At 36.8% G+C, this 17,420-nt stretch overlaps 1 protein-coding gene across 2 annotated transcripts in view; it reads left to right on the forward strand.

Annotated features, from left to right (window-relative positions):
• Positions 1–750: 750 nt before the first annotated feature.
• Positions 751–17,420, forward strand: part of LOC308640414 (complement C5-like) — a gene marked incomplete at both ends in the record, with an annotated part of 84,717 nt that continues 68,047 nt past the window's right edge. For both annotated transcript variants that reach the window (XM_081278487.1, XM_081278488.1), the window contains 6 exons: positions 751–815; positions 4,664–4,856; positions 6,863–7,025; positions 9,739–9,809; positions 12,814–12,905; positions 15,230–15,312. In XM_081278487.1, coding sequence (XP_081134613.1) covers positions 751–815; positions 4,664–4,856; positions 6,863–7,025; positions 9,739–9,809; positions 12,814–12,905; positions 15,230–15,312 — 667 coding nt within the window. The remainder of the gene's footprint in view (positions 816–4,663; positions 4,857–6,862; positions 7,026–9,738; positions 9,810–12,813; positions 12,906–15,229; positions 15,313–17,420) is intronic.

The raw sequence follows: 17,420 nt of genomic DNA on the forward strand, positions 1-17,420 counted from the left end.
AGCATGGCATTCTCATTGCCAGTCACAAGATTTTCTCTACCTAATGTTCAGATTTCTCTCTAGACTGGGAAAGACCACCTGATTATCCTTTGGACCCCTTTTGCAGATCTTAGTTATCCTTATACCATTTGCAGCATCAATGACGATATCACTTTCAGGTCTTCTCTGAAAGAGACAACCTTTTTGTTGTTGTTTTAATTTTTTTTAGTTGTTGATGAACTTTTATTTTTTATTTATTCATATGTGGTGCTGAGAATCAAACCCAGTGCCTCACACATGCTAGGCAAACACTCCACAACTGAGCCACAACCCCATCCCTGAAAGAGCCTTGTTTGTTCAAAACCCTTCTAAAATCATCTGAGATAGAAACTAAATCCAGGTAGGTCTTTTTTCCAGAGATATGCTAAAAAAACAAAACAACATCAGAGCAAATGCCCTGGTCTAGAGGAGAAAGGCCAAAGGTGGCTTCCTAGATTCTAGCATTGAGCTGTTCTTCATAGTGCTAAACTCTCATTTTAGAGTCTATTTACTTGCATTAATAGAATTAAGTCTTCTGGGTATAAATTCCCATAAAATAACTTCTATCTTTAGTGTTTTAGTTCTGATTTTAGTTTTCTTACTTAGAGATTCCTCTTTCAGAATTAATAATTAACCAGAAAACTAATTTATCCAAAATCTTCAAGCTCAGTTTATTTACAAAGAAAGTAGCTTCAAGCAGGTTATGTCCATGGTTTTATACCACCTCCAGCCATGGACCTTTTGAAAATACTTTGTCTTTTAATCTTCCTGGGGAAAAGTTGGAGTCAGGAACAAACGTAAGTAAAAGAAATTGTCTTCATTTTATAATGTATCTTAGTAGTGATGAGTGAAGAAAACAGTAAATTCAACAGATTGTGTTGATTTGAAAATAACTCTCTCCTTCTGAGAGCACCAAATGGGTAGTCTCATTTCTGAATGAGACAGCCAAGGAACATTTTGATATGATGAGTGACTAACAAAGTGACAACTTTTATGAGATTGTTATTTATAAAAATATACATAAGTGATTATTCACATTCTACTTCAAAAAGGCACAAAGTCAACTCAAGATAATAACTTATTTGTCATTTCTTGCTTATTTGTATTCAGTGCTTAGTTTGATTTGTGTTTTTCATGGACTACACACAGTTAAGCCAGAGTTACTTGGGGGTCAAGTCTAACACTGCGATTTAAAAATTTATTGTTGTAATTAATTGTGTCTACACTTCTGAGCTGATTCTTCACAATTTTTAGTGGTGTTGAAAGCCTGTACATTTTAAATTATGTCTTACAAGTGGGGATTTCATATTTAGAAACAATGTCTGATTTTTGAAAAGTAACTGGATATTATCTAATGGAACCAACTCATTTAAGATGTGAGGGTATGTCCAGATAGGGCAAGTGATTGGCTAAAGGTCACACAACTAGAGAGAGAAGGACAAGACTTTCATTCACGTCTTCTCCTTATCACTTCAATTTTTTCAAAACTTTCCACATAAATATATTAAATACAAATTCTTAGTATGTCATAAATGTATATATAGTATTTTACCATCTCTCATCTGATGTTTACCACAATCAACACATTACCTTATGTAGTTTTTATTTCTTACTTTTTAGTGGGTTTTTTTACTTCTTAGTTACATGTAATATTGGAGTAATTTTGACATATTCGAAAATGCATATAACATAGTTTTCTCCATTTCAGTTGCAAGTACTACCCCTTCCCTCTCCTCCTCCCTCCCCTAGTATCCTTCTTCTACTCTATTCTATTGGTTTTATGTTTATCTATTTTAAATTGTATGTATGTATGTATACACACTCAAATTTTTTTTGAGACAATCAATTAAAGCTTATGGAAATTGATATTAATTGACTTCACATTACTGGCAGAAGTAAGGCTAGAATCTGGGATCACAAGATTCTTATCCAAGGACATTCTGAATTCTCCCCTACTACAGTGCATTGGCCCTTAATAAAAAGCAACTCCTCACTTGCTCTGAAAAAGTGGTAATCAATTACTTTAATTGATTGGTTGATTGAACAAATGTTATTGAGCACCTAGCATGTGATTTGCACTGAGGGTACAGCAGATGAGAAAAGACAATTCCTAGAGCTTGCTTCTCATGGGAGAAACCAACAACAGAAGGAATAAATGGGGACAGGTAGTTACTGGTATTATGAAATAAAAGTAAGAAGATAAGGAAATGAAGGAGCACTATTTAAAAGTATGGACAAGAGAGTTCTCTTAAGGAGATGACACTTGAGCAGGTATTGAAGAAGCAAGGGAGGAAGCCATGCAACCTTCTGGGGGAAACATTCTAGGTAAAGGCCAAGGAAGCATTCTCACCTCTCTGCAAGCTCAGTGGCCTGATCCTCTGCAGTTGTTGAAAGAAAATGAAAATATGGGACTGAAACTTGTATGAAGGTGATTCCATGGCCATCCTGCCCCAATTACTGGGGACTGAACCCAGGGGTGCTCTACCACTGAGTTATATCCCCAGCTCCTTTTGGTTTTTATTATGAGACAGGGTCTTGCTATAAATTGCCCAGGCAGGCCTCAAACTTGGAATCCTCCTTCCTCAGCCTCCCAAATAGTGGGAATTCCAGGTGTGGGCCACCTAAGAGCTTCTAGGCACTGAATTTACAATGTCTTACCACTACCACCAAATAAACAACTCAAAACAATATTAAATGAAAAATGCAAAGTTTCTAAGAATACTGAGATTAAAATAGCTTTTTATCTTCAGACATTTCTGATTGCAAAAGTCTTAAGTTCCATTTAGGATGACTGTTGAAAATGCTAATTCTGGAAATGTCTTCTCAGATTTAGTTCTTAATTCTATAAATTAGTTATGTGATTTTGGCAAGTTAATAAGCAACTTGCTCATCTTAAAATGGGAGTAATAATAAGACCCTCTGCACCAAATAGTTATAATAACAAATGAGTAATAATTATATATATATATATATATAAATTAGTAATAATATAATATATAATGAGTTATACATGATGGGTAATAATACATAATATATAATGATATCTCACACAGAGTTTGGAATGGTGTCTAGCACATAGGGAGGTTTTAGCAAACATATCTTATTACCATTTCTCATTTTCTGCAGTCCCCTGCTAAAACAGTAAATGACTGAAATGATTGGCTGGTGGGTTGGAGGTCTGGAGATTTTTAAATGTACCTATAATTGGCTCCAAATTAGTTATGTAGCAGAACTGCCTGATGCTTTAAAGGAATTATTTACTGCTAAACTAATTTTGTTGTTACCATAGACTTGTTGATCTTTAAAGACTTTTTTAAGAAGTCAGATATTGGTAGGAGCCTAGGGTAATTCTACCCAGTGGGGTGGTAGGTGTATCTCAAGACTTTGGGAACACTTCAATCAGTCAATCACTAGGCCCTTTTAGGTTGATACATACTTCTTATGCAGTTCTCACTATTCAAATTAGATACTTACATGATATGTAATTAATAATCTAATTTATGTTTATTTGAAAGTTTCCATTTAATAAGACAATAAAAAATCATATTTTAAAATTTGAATTTCAAAAGTTGGTATAGATCACTACCATTCTTATATAAATTGCATAAAGATAAAATTGAAGCAAATAGTCTGTGGTTGGAACAATGCTTGTTACTTTGATCTCAATTATACACATACAATAGAGACCTGAATGTAAACTTTCACCTCATTTACTTATAAGTCATGACCTCTGATCACATGTAAAACAGGAATAATAATAGTACTGGCTATTATAGCACTGGCTAATAATAATACATCACTGGCTTGTAAAGATGAAAAGAGTTCTATGGAAGTCTGCTCTGACACATCACTACCCAAGTTACTGCCTTTATGATTATTGTTGTATGATTGTTGTTATTTCTGTTACCTCACAGAGCTCCATCACTACTGCCAGATACCTTCCTCCAGCTCATTCATGTTCTGTGTCTTTATCCCCTCACTAGAAAGGCATATTTCTAATATTAATTCTTTTGAACTAACTTAGTGAAATTGGTGGATCTTATTCTTAATGATGAGTACTAAGCATGCTGGGTGCTGTCATATACATGCTCTTATTTAACCCTGACCACAGTCTGGTTTAAAGAAAATACACCTTGAAATTTTAACAGATGTATTATTTTGGGCTCAGGGAGGATTAGTGACTTTACCTCAGTCATTCAGCCAGCAGATGGCAGGATTGAAATTCAGTTTTTAGCACCTGTATTTCTTTTTTCTTCAGTGGAAGAAAGAGAAAGGAAGGAGGGAGTGGGAGGAGAGAGAGAGGGAAGGAAGAAGAGAGAGAGACACACACACATACACCATACCACACACACATGCAAGTGCCCACTTCTATGTTGCCATGAACATCATGGAGACCTCCCTGGCTGCTATTATTACCTTTCCAAACATAAACAAAATCCCCAGCTCTATTTCCCACATCTAAATTCTAAGCTCTTTCTTCTTGGAAACTATGCTGAAATTATCATAGATCACAAAATAAATTTTTGTTTTAAAATATCATTTAAGTTGAAATATGTCTATTTCAAGTTGAATCTCACAAGTGAGAGAAAAATAAAGAAAGAACACATGTCATATAAAGATACTGAACTCTTTCCTGTTTCAACAGCTACGTTATTTCAGCACCAAAAGTACTTCATGTTGGAGCATCTGAAAATATTGTGATTCAAGTTTATGGATACACTGAAGCATTTGATGCAACAGTCTCTATTAAAAGTTATCCTGATAAAAAAATTAGTTACTCTTCAAGTTATGTTATTTTAACTCCAGAAAATAAATTCCAAAGCTCTGCAATATTAAGCGTATGTATTTATCCTTCATTTTCTTTTTGTATGCAGAATATTTCTGATAAAATATGTTCAAAATTAGAATATTGATAAACATAAGATATGACCATTTGTGCTACACTACCACTGTGTAATTATTAGCTGATTATCAGTTGCTAATGATAATCTGAATGAAACAGAAAATTCTAAACAGAAGAATTGTGTCTTCTTTCTGAGCCATGCATGTAAATGTTCAAACTCTTATTGGAAAGTAAAATTGTATACTTAGAAAGATATTTGGTGATGAATTGAAAATAGTTTTTTTGCTATGAAAATTATCATGCAAGATATAGAGAAACATGAATATGCATATTGTTCTGTAGTACTTTGCTCACAATCAACCATGGATGCTATTGAATGTGTGGTTGCTTAAACTCCAATATTCTAAAATCCAAAAGTCATAAATTATTGACTACTCAAATAAATAGCTCTCACTGACAACCCATGGTATATAGAAATGTCAACCTTGATCAACCAACTTCTTCTATTAAGACATAGTAGTATAGAGACATGCTTGCAAGTAATTTGTTATTAAAAACTATGATACTTAAAAAAGAACCAGAAAAAAAAATCAAAGTTGGAGGGGGCTCTAGAGTTCATTAAGACCAGTGTTTGTCTAAAGTGAGTTCTTCATAAAGAAATTAAAAATTGAAATTTTATGAAAACTTCAAGTTAGACTCATATTGATTGTTAATATTTTGGATTCATTTCTACATTTGTTTTGATTTTTAATTATGTGAGGTCATAAGCATAAGAATATTACAGCTGATGTTAGGTTTGGATATATTAAGATACACTGTGAATGATTTTCATTATACTACAAATAATAAAATGTCAGCATGAAGAATCTTTCTATATTTATCCTTTAAAAGTGGTATACTTATTACTCATGTTTAAGCAACTCTGATCTAAATAAATTGTGGCCAACGTAAGGAATCTATCATTAGTTTTGGATGGCAAGTGTTCTAATATCAACAAACACTTGCACTTATTAGTTTTATTAAGAATTAAATTCATTCCCCACAAGTGTTATTTTCAGTAGGCACTGCCTTATCTGAAAAGATGCAGCATTGCCACTAGCCACCTGTGGTGCTTACCTTTAAATTTAAATCAATCAGTTGTGCTATTGAACAATTGATTGAAAAAGGAAATGAAGGTGAGAGAATCATAAAAATCAATATGCATCTGAAGCATTTAATTTTATCTTAACATTCTAAGGTATCTTTCTTGGCCAATTGTTGGATGTTTGCCACTGTATTCCAAGGACAAGTCCGTTGACTTGAGTTCAAATCTAATTTATTATAGGTTATGCCTTCAATGAATCATGAGTGTTCTATAGTGTTTCTTAAGAGTGAAGAAGGAAATTAAGATGCTTTGCAAAGTAACCTGAGTACAGAATCCTAAGATTTTTACAAAGTTTTCAAAATTTCTACAACAATCTGAAATAGCTGTTAGTATTTTCACCCCGTGTTTTAAATCCTAATTTTCTGAGAAACACTGTGCTTCCTTTTATTGCATATTTTTTGTGTAAAATCACATATCATTGAAGGTAAAGGGGATGAGTATAATTATATGCTCAGATTGGGAAGCGTGCACCATGGCCCAGGAGCAGCAGTATGTGATGGGCACAGAGTGTGCAGAGCCTGAGCCAGGCTGCCAGAGGCCGAGGAGAGCAGGGCTCATCAGGGAGCCGACCAGGCCGAGGTTTCCCATCAGTTCTGTAGCAGTGGCTGCATTAAGAGTGTGTAAATTGAGCAAACATGGAACCAAGAAGACTGACCATTCTTAAAGTTGATGATAATAATCGATACTGAAGGGCTTTGGGCAAATTTAATTGACTCTTCTGGCTCCCAATCCACTTCACAAATGGTGAGATGAACACCAATTTGGGTTTAATGAGATTGCAGTGGTGTTGAGAAAGTCAACATGTCTTAGAACCCTAAAATTACTTTTCTCTTTTCCATTAACATTTTCTTTTACAGATACATCCCAAACAACTGTCTGGAGAACAAGGCTCTGTTTCATATGTGTATTTGGACGTCGTATCAAAGCATTTTTCAAAATCAAAAAAAATGCCAATAAGCTATGACAATGGATATCTCTTCGTTCATACAGACAAACCTGTTTACACTCCACACCAGTCAGGTAGAGTGCAAGATTCTTCCTTCACTGGAGAAAAATGACACTGTGTTGTAGAACTTTTTAACACCTGAAATTGGAGACACATTTTCAACCTGCTCAAGAGATTAAATTCCTAATGACTTTTATATTTTCAAATAGCATTTTAGTGTTTAATTTCTAATAAAAAATCAACAGTTACATTATCTTCCCTATCAATTATTTCCAAGTAGAAAAGAGCTTTTTAAACATTGTAATATATTGTTTGAATTTATTTATTAACAAACGTAAGACTTAATTGCAAATACAATTTTGGCAATGGGAAAATAACTTATTATAGAACCACATACATGAAAAATTTCATTGACTCTGGAGCAGATCCCCAAACTGGAGAAACAAATCCAAGCCGAAGGGATTAGATGTTTCAGCAGAGAATACAGCAGCTCACAGAAATGTGTGGATATTGAATTTCAAAGAGTTTCTACCTGAGAAAATGTTAAAGGCACTGTTCTTCTGTTAGGGGGAAAGGCAGAATAGCCAGTCTAACCCTGGTTGAGGAGTGCCTGGAAATATTCTCAGTGGACCAAAAGTTCAACCCAGAAAAGCATGATACTGCCCACATGGTCATGTGTGCAAAGCCTTCACCTCCCCATCTCTCCTCCTCACCATCTTTGTCCCTAGACCACACCAGACCCAAGGTTATGAGAGAGGTGTCTGTAAAAGGGGGAGCCTCTGACATTTTATTAGTGATAGTTTTGGGAAAGGACAGAATAAAGAAGGCAGAACCAGCAGATTTTGTTGGTACACAGTGGGGACTTGCTAAATGTTGGCAGATGTTGACGTCAACACTGAGGTGGGACATGGCTGTACCACTACCTCTTTAGCAGGGGCACCTGTTACAATCCACTCAGCATGGAAAGGTCCAGAGAGGGTGGGGATATTGCCATCATCTTAGACAGAATGTCCTTGCCAAAACAGTGCCATCTCTTGAAGATAACTTGGTAACAAGGAAACAGTCTCTGCCCCACACAGAGCAGGTCCTTTGAAGCTTGATTATAGCTAGAAACAAGCACAACCTCGACCCTTCTTCCTGTATTACTGATGCTCCTTGACTGGGTCCTGTTCACCCTGCCTACCACCTAGGGTCAGGAGTCACTGTCCAGTAAGCACCTAGTCTAATGTCTAGTCCCAATGTCTGGGACCTTTCATGGCTATCAGTGCTTTCCTTAAGAATGGCCTCATTATTATATTAAAGTCCTCTACCAGGACTTTAATGTAAGAAGGTGAAATATATCCTCATGTATTATAATCATAGAAGAAAATGAGAGCACTTCCTTTAAACATTGCCACCTCAGTGAGAGGTAGTGATGTGTAAGTGGTTAGAGGCAGACTCTGGAGCCAGATTTCCTGGGTTCAAATTCCAGCTTGGGCTGTTATTACCTACATGACTTTGTGAATTAGACTCTCAGATCCCCACTTTCCTCATCTGTAAAAAATAAAAAAATGTTAATAAAATAACATACTTACTAGAGTTGTGGGAGGGGGTGTGGGGGACAGGGGGATTCAATATGGCAGATACGTATGAGGGGGAGGAGAGAAAAAGAACATGAGAGACGTACTCAGCATGTTGATTTTATCTCATGGTTTCAGTAAAACTGATTTTAACATAGCTTCTTTGTAGAGTTTTTGCATAGTACTGATCCTCTAAAACATAATGGGGCTTTTGGTAGCAATATTTTTATTATATGAACAAAGTTTTCACCATGAAATGATTTGAACACCAGCTTTTGCTAGAGAAATTACAGCATGTCATTGAAAAGCATTTACTCCATGTGTAACAAACAGCTAAACAAAGGTTTTTGTTCAAACGTGTGGGTACATTAATTGACAGAAATGAAAGGAAGACAATGGACAATTTGAGCCCCTGGCATTACTATTTTAAACATAAGAAAATAATGGTAGGATCTGGTTCACTAATGTTAACAAAACCATATAATTCAAGGCTTTTTGTAAGTGCTTAGTTGAGGCCTTGCTGAGTTTCATAAGTGGAAGAGTATATAGGTCTGAATCAAACTCCAGATTTTTCACTGAAATCTTTAACTATAATTTAAGATAACATTTTATGTTTCCAAATAACCATATGGTAGATCTAGGTCATTATTCTTCTGCTTTGAAATTCTCAATAAATAATGACTTATATAATTATATAATTATAGATATAATTAATTTTGTACTATGGGTGTGTTCCCAAAAAGTTGTATGTAAGTGTATTTTGGGGGGGAAGGTGGCTACCGGGGATTGAATTCAGGACACTGTATCACTGAGCCACATCCACCGCCCTATTTTGTATTTTATTTAGAGACAAGGTCTCATTGAGCTGCTTAGCTCCTCATTTTTGCTGAGGCTGGCTTTGAACTCATGATCCTCTTGTCTCAGCTTCCTGAGTTGCCGGGATTACAGTCATAAGTATATTTTAATAAAGTGAACTGTATTTTAAATTCACTGGGGGAAATAACTCTTAAGAAAACCCAGAGGAGTCACCTTCGGATAAAGAAAAGATAGATAAAGACAGACATATCTGTCTTCAAAGTGACATTTTATTTTTTCTAAATATGGACTGTAGTGTATAGACTATTTATTGAGGTTTTTAAATGCGACTTTCTCTTTTAAGAATGACTGTTTTTTTTTTAAATACCCTTGTGTTTAACAGAGGTTTTGATTATATTAATTTTCTTTGCAGTAAAGGTTAGAGTTTATTCACTGGATGATGAGTTAAAGCCAGCCAAAAGAGAAACTGTTTTAACTTTCATAGTAAGTATATGATTTATTTAAATAACACTAACTCTTGTTTTTAAGACAGGAGTCCCATTCCAAAATCCTGTCCTTACAGCACCCTCTGTCTTTCAGTGTCCCATAAACAGATGATAAACATCCATTATGAGAATAGCACCATACACCTTTACCCGTATGCTCTAGACATGCAGGAAGCTACACATTGAAGGATTTTGAACTAAACCATTTAAGTACATCCTTTATAATTCCTTTTTAAAAGAACACCCACCAATCAATTATAATTAATTAAATATCTATTATGATTTTTTATTTGCATAATTTAAAATGAAGAATTATAATCCATGGTGCTTACTTTTAAGTTATGTAGAATTTAATAACTATGGCTTTTGCAGGTAAATGGATGGAGTTGGAGAATATCATGCTAAGTGATATAAGCCAATCCCAAAAAACCAAAGGCCAAATGTTCTCTTTGATAAGTGTATGCTGATCCATAACAGCAGGGGGTAGGGCATGGGAAAAATGGAGGAACTTTGATTGGGTAAAGCAGAGGGTGAGGTGGGAAGGGGGAATGGGGGCAGGAAAGATGGTGAAATGAGATGGATATTATTACCTTAGGTACATGTGTGACTGCACATATGGTATGACACTATATCGTGTACAACCAGAGAAATGAAAAGTTGTGCTCCATTTGTGTACAATGAATCAAAATGAATTCTGCTGTCATATATGCATAATTAGAATAAATAAATTAATAAAAAATACAAAAAAAGAATTTAATAACTAATATGCTAACACATGTGGAAATTTTTGCTAACCGGTGGGGTGAAGCAGTTATTCATTTGTCAGATATGACAAACATAATAGATAATGTGAAATAAATTTGCAGTGTCTCACCCAGTTTATAAGATTGTAATAGATGCCTGTAGCTTTACTCAGTTTACACACCTATGATATTTTTGTGGGGAAATAAGATACTGCAATTAGTCAAAACTGCTCACTTATTAACATCAGGTGTAGGAGTACAGTCCTCCCCTATAGGCTGTGGCACCACTTCTGCTACTCCAAAAACAAAACCAACAGAAACCTTATCAGAATGCAAGTAAAAAGAGGGGATGCTAGAGAACAAAACTACCCTAGAATATAAACCAAACCAATTATGCATTAGGATAAATGACATAAGAGAGGAGCTTGGAGGAGACAAAAGAGGGTGACAGGAAGGGCTGAGAAAACCCTGTTTTGGAATGCAGGAGGTACAGGAAACCTGGAAATGGGTCTTAATGAAAGGAACTGACATGGGTTTTTTTAAAATAATAAAGGTCCTCCTGTGGAAGAAATAGTGTTAATAGACCTCTGGGAGGAGGAAGTATTTTAAACAGTAGTAGTAGTAGTAGTAGTAGTGTTAATAGACCTCTGGGAGGAGGAAGTATTTTAAACAGTAGTAGTTAATAAATGACTGGCAGACTGATAGAATGGCTGGAAGAGAACTAAACAAAGGAAACCTTGGCTCTTTTGGAGAGCACCAGGGCTGTGGACAGGCTCCTGAGCCCACATCTCCATGATTGAACGTGAACAAAGCAGAACCCAGGAACCACTGAATTCCAGTCATTCCAGGCAAGAGCCTTCCCTAGAGAGCAGGGTGGAGGAGCTGATCCCAGACCTGCAGGGAGCCAGTATGTAGGAAGTTTCCTGAAAGAGTACTCAGATCATCTTAGAGAATCCCATACTGGGGCTGGGGATGTGGCTCAAGCGGTAGCATGCTCGCCTGGCATGCGTGCGGCCACCACATAAAAACAAAGATGTTGTGTCCGCCAAAATAAAAAATAATTATTAAAAAAAAATTCTCTCTCTCTCTCTCTCTCTTAAAAAAAAAAAAAATTGTAGAGAATCCCATACTGATTCTGGGATGAAGGTCAGCAGGGAAGATACTTACCTTCAGTGTTGAGTGTAGTTCTTCCTCCAGATAGGCTTTTGTAACTGTTACAATTTGTAATCCAACAGAAAAAAAAAAAGCAGCTTAAAATTCCAACCGGGAATTTCAGTCTGAGTAAATGGTGCTGATTTTTAGTTAAGGTGCCACCAGACCTCCAAGTGTGATTCCAAGAGGACGAAATCTCATCTTGTTTATTTGCTAAACCAAATACAAAAATGAAGCTTGTAGGGAAGGTTTTATGAGACCTTTCAAGTTCCTTTAGCCATTTTGAGGTTGTAGAGGCTTAAAATGCCCATAGAACACATTTAGTGATTGTCTAGCTAATAAAATTCAGTTTGTAGAATATTTGCTTTGAAAAATTTCAAATGAACATACATACATACATTTTTTAAAAATCTGGTATTTCTAAAGCCTGCTAGATTCACGTTTAGAATCTAATAGGGATACTTTGTGTTGTTGACACATTGTTATACTTCTTTTTTTAATTGTAAAATAGAGAGTGGAGCCTCTTCCAGAAAAAGAGGACAGGTGAGACAGGTTCCCAAAATAGGAAGGAAGTAGCTTTAAGTGAACTGTATGTACCTTGCATAACATTACATTGAATTTTGTCTTTCATATTTAATTTGAAGTCAGGAGTATTCTTGGTAAGTATTTCTAAAGGTCAAAGATCATATAATTAGTTGAAATTGTTAAAAAGTGGTTTCTGGGTCTTCGGGGCTGCTGTGGATTGAGTATGTGCCCCAAGCTCAGGTGAGGCAGTGTTGGGAGGTGGGGTCAGGGGAGGAGTCAGAAGGCTTCACTCTGATGAATGAATTAGGCCATTCTCAGGGAACAGGTGAGTTCTTTGGGAGAGGCTTTGTCATCAGAGCAAACTCTTTCCCATGAGCTTGCTTGTCCCCCCCCCCCTTTCCCACCATAAGAGAAACAAGACAAGGGTCCCCCCAGATGCCAGCACCATCCTCTTGAACTTCCAAGGCTCCAGAAACAGTGAGCCTAAATAAATCTGTGTTCTTCACAGACTGCCGAGTCTGAAATATTCTTTTATAGTTGGAGAAAATAAATTAAGACAAGGATGTTTGTTTTTATTCAAAGGATCCCCAAGGATCAGAAGTTGACATAGTAGAAGAAAAGGATTATACTGGAATTATCTCTTTTCCTGACTTCAAGATTCCATCTAATCCTATGTATGTAAAAATATTACTTGATAAAGTTCCCTCTACAAAGCACATCAGGAACTTTTGGCCTTGAAGCAGTCAAATGGAGCCACCTAGTGTTAACAAACGGTGTCACAAATGTGGATATGCAAAGTATTCAGTCTTTTGAGAAGTTAGGATCAATTCCTAGGGGTTGGGGGGAGTCCCAGTACTAGAGCCTGGCCAGGTGAGCTGATAGACCTTACAGGAGGCAGAAGTAGGAGGATTGGTTAAGCCCAGCAGATTGGGACTAGGATGGGCTACAGAGTGAGACCATGTCTCAAAAGGGAAAAAAAAATCCCAATACGTCTCATTCATTCTCTTAACATACAGAAATAACAATTGGGAAGAGACAAAAATAGTCCTTGGGCTTCTTTTCATCAAAAGCATCACTTCCCACTTCCCACCTCTGAAGGAATTCTGTAGGCTATGGGTCCAAGAGACTGACATGGTGCCATTCCTTGCCTGGGTGTCAGATAATCAGGTCCTCTGTAGTTTCTGTCTGCATAGACCACCAGAAGGCAGAGTCCAACATGGGGACAGTTAGAGCCATTTCCTCATTGGTCTTCACGTGAAAGGACTTAAAATCATGTCTGCACAGGATCTGATATAACACACCTTTAGTGAACACATTCCTGGCATGTGTAAATCACCGTGGGAGGGAGAGGTGCCCAATAGAAACCAAGAATCCACAATCCCTGCTTTGAAGGAACTTAAAATAGAGGAGGACTCATAAGACAAGGGCACTTAGAGATGGCGACATTGTAACTTTGAGGCTCAATCTCTTTATGGTCATTTCTCCTCTGCCCTCTTGAGGGGAGTTTGCATTTAGTTCATTGGATTATCAACCTACAAATTTAGATTGAAATTGGGAGATTTGGAGAATTTCAATAATTTACAAATTGTGTCCTTTTTTGAGAATGCTGCATGCTCTCGAGTACAGATTGAGCCTAATATTTCACTGCCATTATCATCTTGTGCTACTTTACCCAGGGAAGATTATGTATCAGAGGTGAGGATCTATTACGACCACAACGTTCCCAAGCCTCAGTACCACCTGTTGCCCCTGTTTAGAGTGTGCTTCCCCTTGTCCTTCACAGAGCAAGCTTCCTGTCATCTTTAGGTCTCAGAGAAAATGCTGCTTTTGCAGAGAGGCTATCACTGGATATGATCTTTGGAGTCCCTCACTATCTTTACTCTATCTTCACACCTGTGTATTTTCTTTTTGACACTTACCTCAACATGGTGGTTGTTTATTTATGAATGAACATGCCTTTTTATTTAGATTGTAAACTCCTTGAAGGCAGGGGCCTTGTCCATTTATCTCACTGCTGTATCTCAGCACTTCACCTATTGTAGGTACTCATTGAGTTAAGATGATGATGATAATAATCACAGTCATAATATCAACATTAATTGACAACATAACCAATCTGAAGGTCGGGTGTTCTTTTTTTTTTTTTTTCATTTCACAAATGAGGTTAAGTAACTTGGATAAGTCAAACATGGTAGTAAATGAAAAAGTGAGAATTAGATTTTTTTTCCTATTTTGTCTACTTTTTCATTTCTAGTGCTTAATATACTGCTCAGTAAATACTTTTTAGTAAAGGTTGTTAATTGCACAGGTACAGAATATAGAATTGAGCCTATAATTTTACCACTCTTTATTGATTTTACTACTAATTATTTTACTTCCTCTTTAAACACACCATACTTTGTCTCCAACCTGAATTTCATTTGTGTGAGGTGTGAATTTTGTCATGCAAATAGGCTTGATCTATAATGTATGTTTCCTGATATACTATTATGAGTTTTCTACTCTTGTGAATCTTAATGTTATGCTAGCATAGTTAAGTTCCAGGATTAAATAAATTCTCAACTTGTCAGCTCTTCAAATCCAAGTTAATGAATCTATATTAAGATGAAATATCCAGCCATAGTGGCACACACCTGTAATTCCAGTAATTTGGGAGGCTGAAGCAGGAGAATCACAAATTCAAGGCCAGTCTCAGCAACTTAGCAAGTTCCTCTCTCAATATAAAAAATTAAAAGTGCTGAGGTTATAGCTCAGTGGTAGACCTGGAAAAATTACACAATATATGAAAATCTGATTACTAAACAATTGTTATTGTCCTGATAATGCCAAATTAGTTCTATTTCTTGCTTTAAAATCTTACACAAATAAAACATTTATTTAGGCTACATGTAGATGTATAAAATATATTATAACTTCTTTAAAATAGGAATGTATTTGGTTTCCACTGTGTGGATTAAAATATGTGATAATGTGTAATTTTTAATATTTTGCTTCACAGATATGGTGTGTGGACAATTAAAGCTAAATATAAAGAGGACTTTTCGACAGCTGGAACCACATACTTTGAAATTAAAGAATATGGTAATTTCTGACAACTAGAAGTCTACCTACTAAAAGTCGTGGGTTTTGCAGTAATTCTTTTCATTAGTGTTCCTAAAGTAAAATCATCCCAGATGTAGATGGGGCCACCTGCTGGTGTTGCTCAGGGCCTGTTGAGGCAGGGGATGGGGTAGGGGTATTGAATGCCCAAATTCTGGTTCCAGGTTGCCTTTGTTCATCTTGAGCAAGTCGCCAGCTTCTCTGCACTTGGGATCTTCTTCATGGAGCTGGAAGAGCCTAGTCCTCTAAGGAGCTTGACTTGTTAAGGTCTTTTAGAGAATTATGATTTTTAGGAGAAATAAACAATCAGAAATAAGGACAGTGGAACCCAGAAAGATAAATGAGTCACTCAAATCTCAGTCACTTAGAAACAGAACAAAGATATCAGGTTCCCTTATAGCTAGTTCAGTGCTTTTTCTTCCAGGTTACGAATCTCTAACATACTGATTTAAAAATTTCTTATTCGAAACCAATCATATTAGTGAACTAATAATTAACATGTCAATAACTTTATAGTTCTCGTAGTAGTTTAATAGAATATCTGTGTGCCCCATATCAGGTTTAACTTTTTTCTGCTTGAAGTCATTTTTCATTCTCTCAGGAGATTCATAATGATAGAAGGATAAATACTCAACAGGAAATTTTCACAAATAACAAGGAAAACAGTGATAAAAATTTGTACTGAAATACAACCTGAAAGATTACAGTCTCCCAGACACATGGCGTTCAAACTGATCTCATTTCTTCTATGTGCTTTTGCTACTTTCTATATATGTGTAGAATTCACCCACTTTCTGTAGCCACCCTGGTCTGTTCATCACTAGGCTCTCTCCTGGACAACTGCTGAAGCCTCCCATCTGGTGCCTCTGCTTCCAAGTGACCTTGCTTGGCATTAGCCAAAAAAAAAAAAAAAAAATTGAAATGCAAATCTCATCATATTATTTTATTATATTTCATTACAATAGATCCTTATTCGTTTGGATTCATTTGGACAGGTCTCCCTGGCTCCTCCTCATCCTCACTTGAGTTCACTCCTGACCTCGCTGACCTGCAGCACTGGGGGCTTTACACGTGATGTTCCCTCTGCTTCCAACATTCTTCCCTTCCCTCCTTGCCCAGCCAGCTCCTGTCCATGGCTCATGTCCAAGTTGAAAAGCCACAGGAAGCTTTCCTTGAACTCCTTTCCCTGCATGGGATCCCTGTACGTCACATCAGTGCCCATCATTGTAGCTTGGGTGTGTATCTGTGTGATTAGATACCTGTCCTATCTTTCCTGCTTGTTCCTGTCTGTCTTAGTCATCCCCGTGTCCCTGTTGATAGGTGTGTGCTGCTATATGGTGAGCAGGTGTCAGCTGGAAGGCTAAAATAGTTCCCTGCCCCTCCCACCCTGGAGAGAGCACACCTGCCTTGGTCTCTGAAGAACAGGAACACAGCCCACAGCAACAGACTGCTTCATTCTGTTCCTTCTACCTTCAATGTCTAGAAGACCTGTGAGCCACGGCTGCAGCTGACTCACCCCTCTCTAGGTCACTCTCTGTCCACAATATCCATTCCATGCAGTCACCCAGGTTTCTATTAACTGCAGTGCAGGTCATCAGAATCCGAATCCATGACCCTTGGATGTGGCCTGAGTTAGGGCCATTTCAATAGATTGAATCATTTTCTTTACCAAAGAGATAAAAGAAAAAAAATTAGACCCCTGCCTCCTTTTGGTCCTATTTTTAAATTTGACATTGATGTTCATTCTTATCTCTAATTGGGAGTTCTCGCTCCCTTTTCCAACATCAGAGTTGCTTGCTGGCACTTGCAGACTGGATGCATTTTTTTACTAGATGAAAATGGGAGATGCTAAATAGACCAGAATTTTCCTTTTCTATTTTCAATTTAATGAATATTCATTGAACACATACTATGTTAAAGACTTAGAAGGGTGAAGAGAGAAAAAGAAAAATAGAGAATGGTCTTTCATTTGTTTTGAAGGAGCCCATATTTAGTGGAGGGAGTAACCTGTTGCCTGTAATGTACATTATAACCAAAATGGAAGAAGCCAGGTGCTTCCAGTGGGGAGGCTGGACTGCCTGGGTGGCAAG

This window comes from Spermophilus citellus, assembly GCF_964194105.1.
Source record: "Spermophilus citellus genome assembly, chromosome: 2".
Classification (NCBI taxonomy): Eukaryota; Metazoa; Chordata; class Mammalia; order Rodentia; family Sciuridae; genus Spermophilus; species Spermophilus citellus.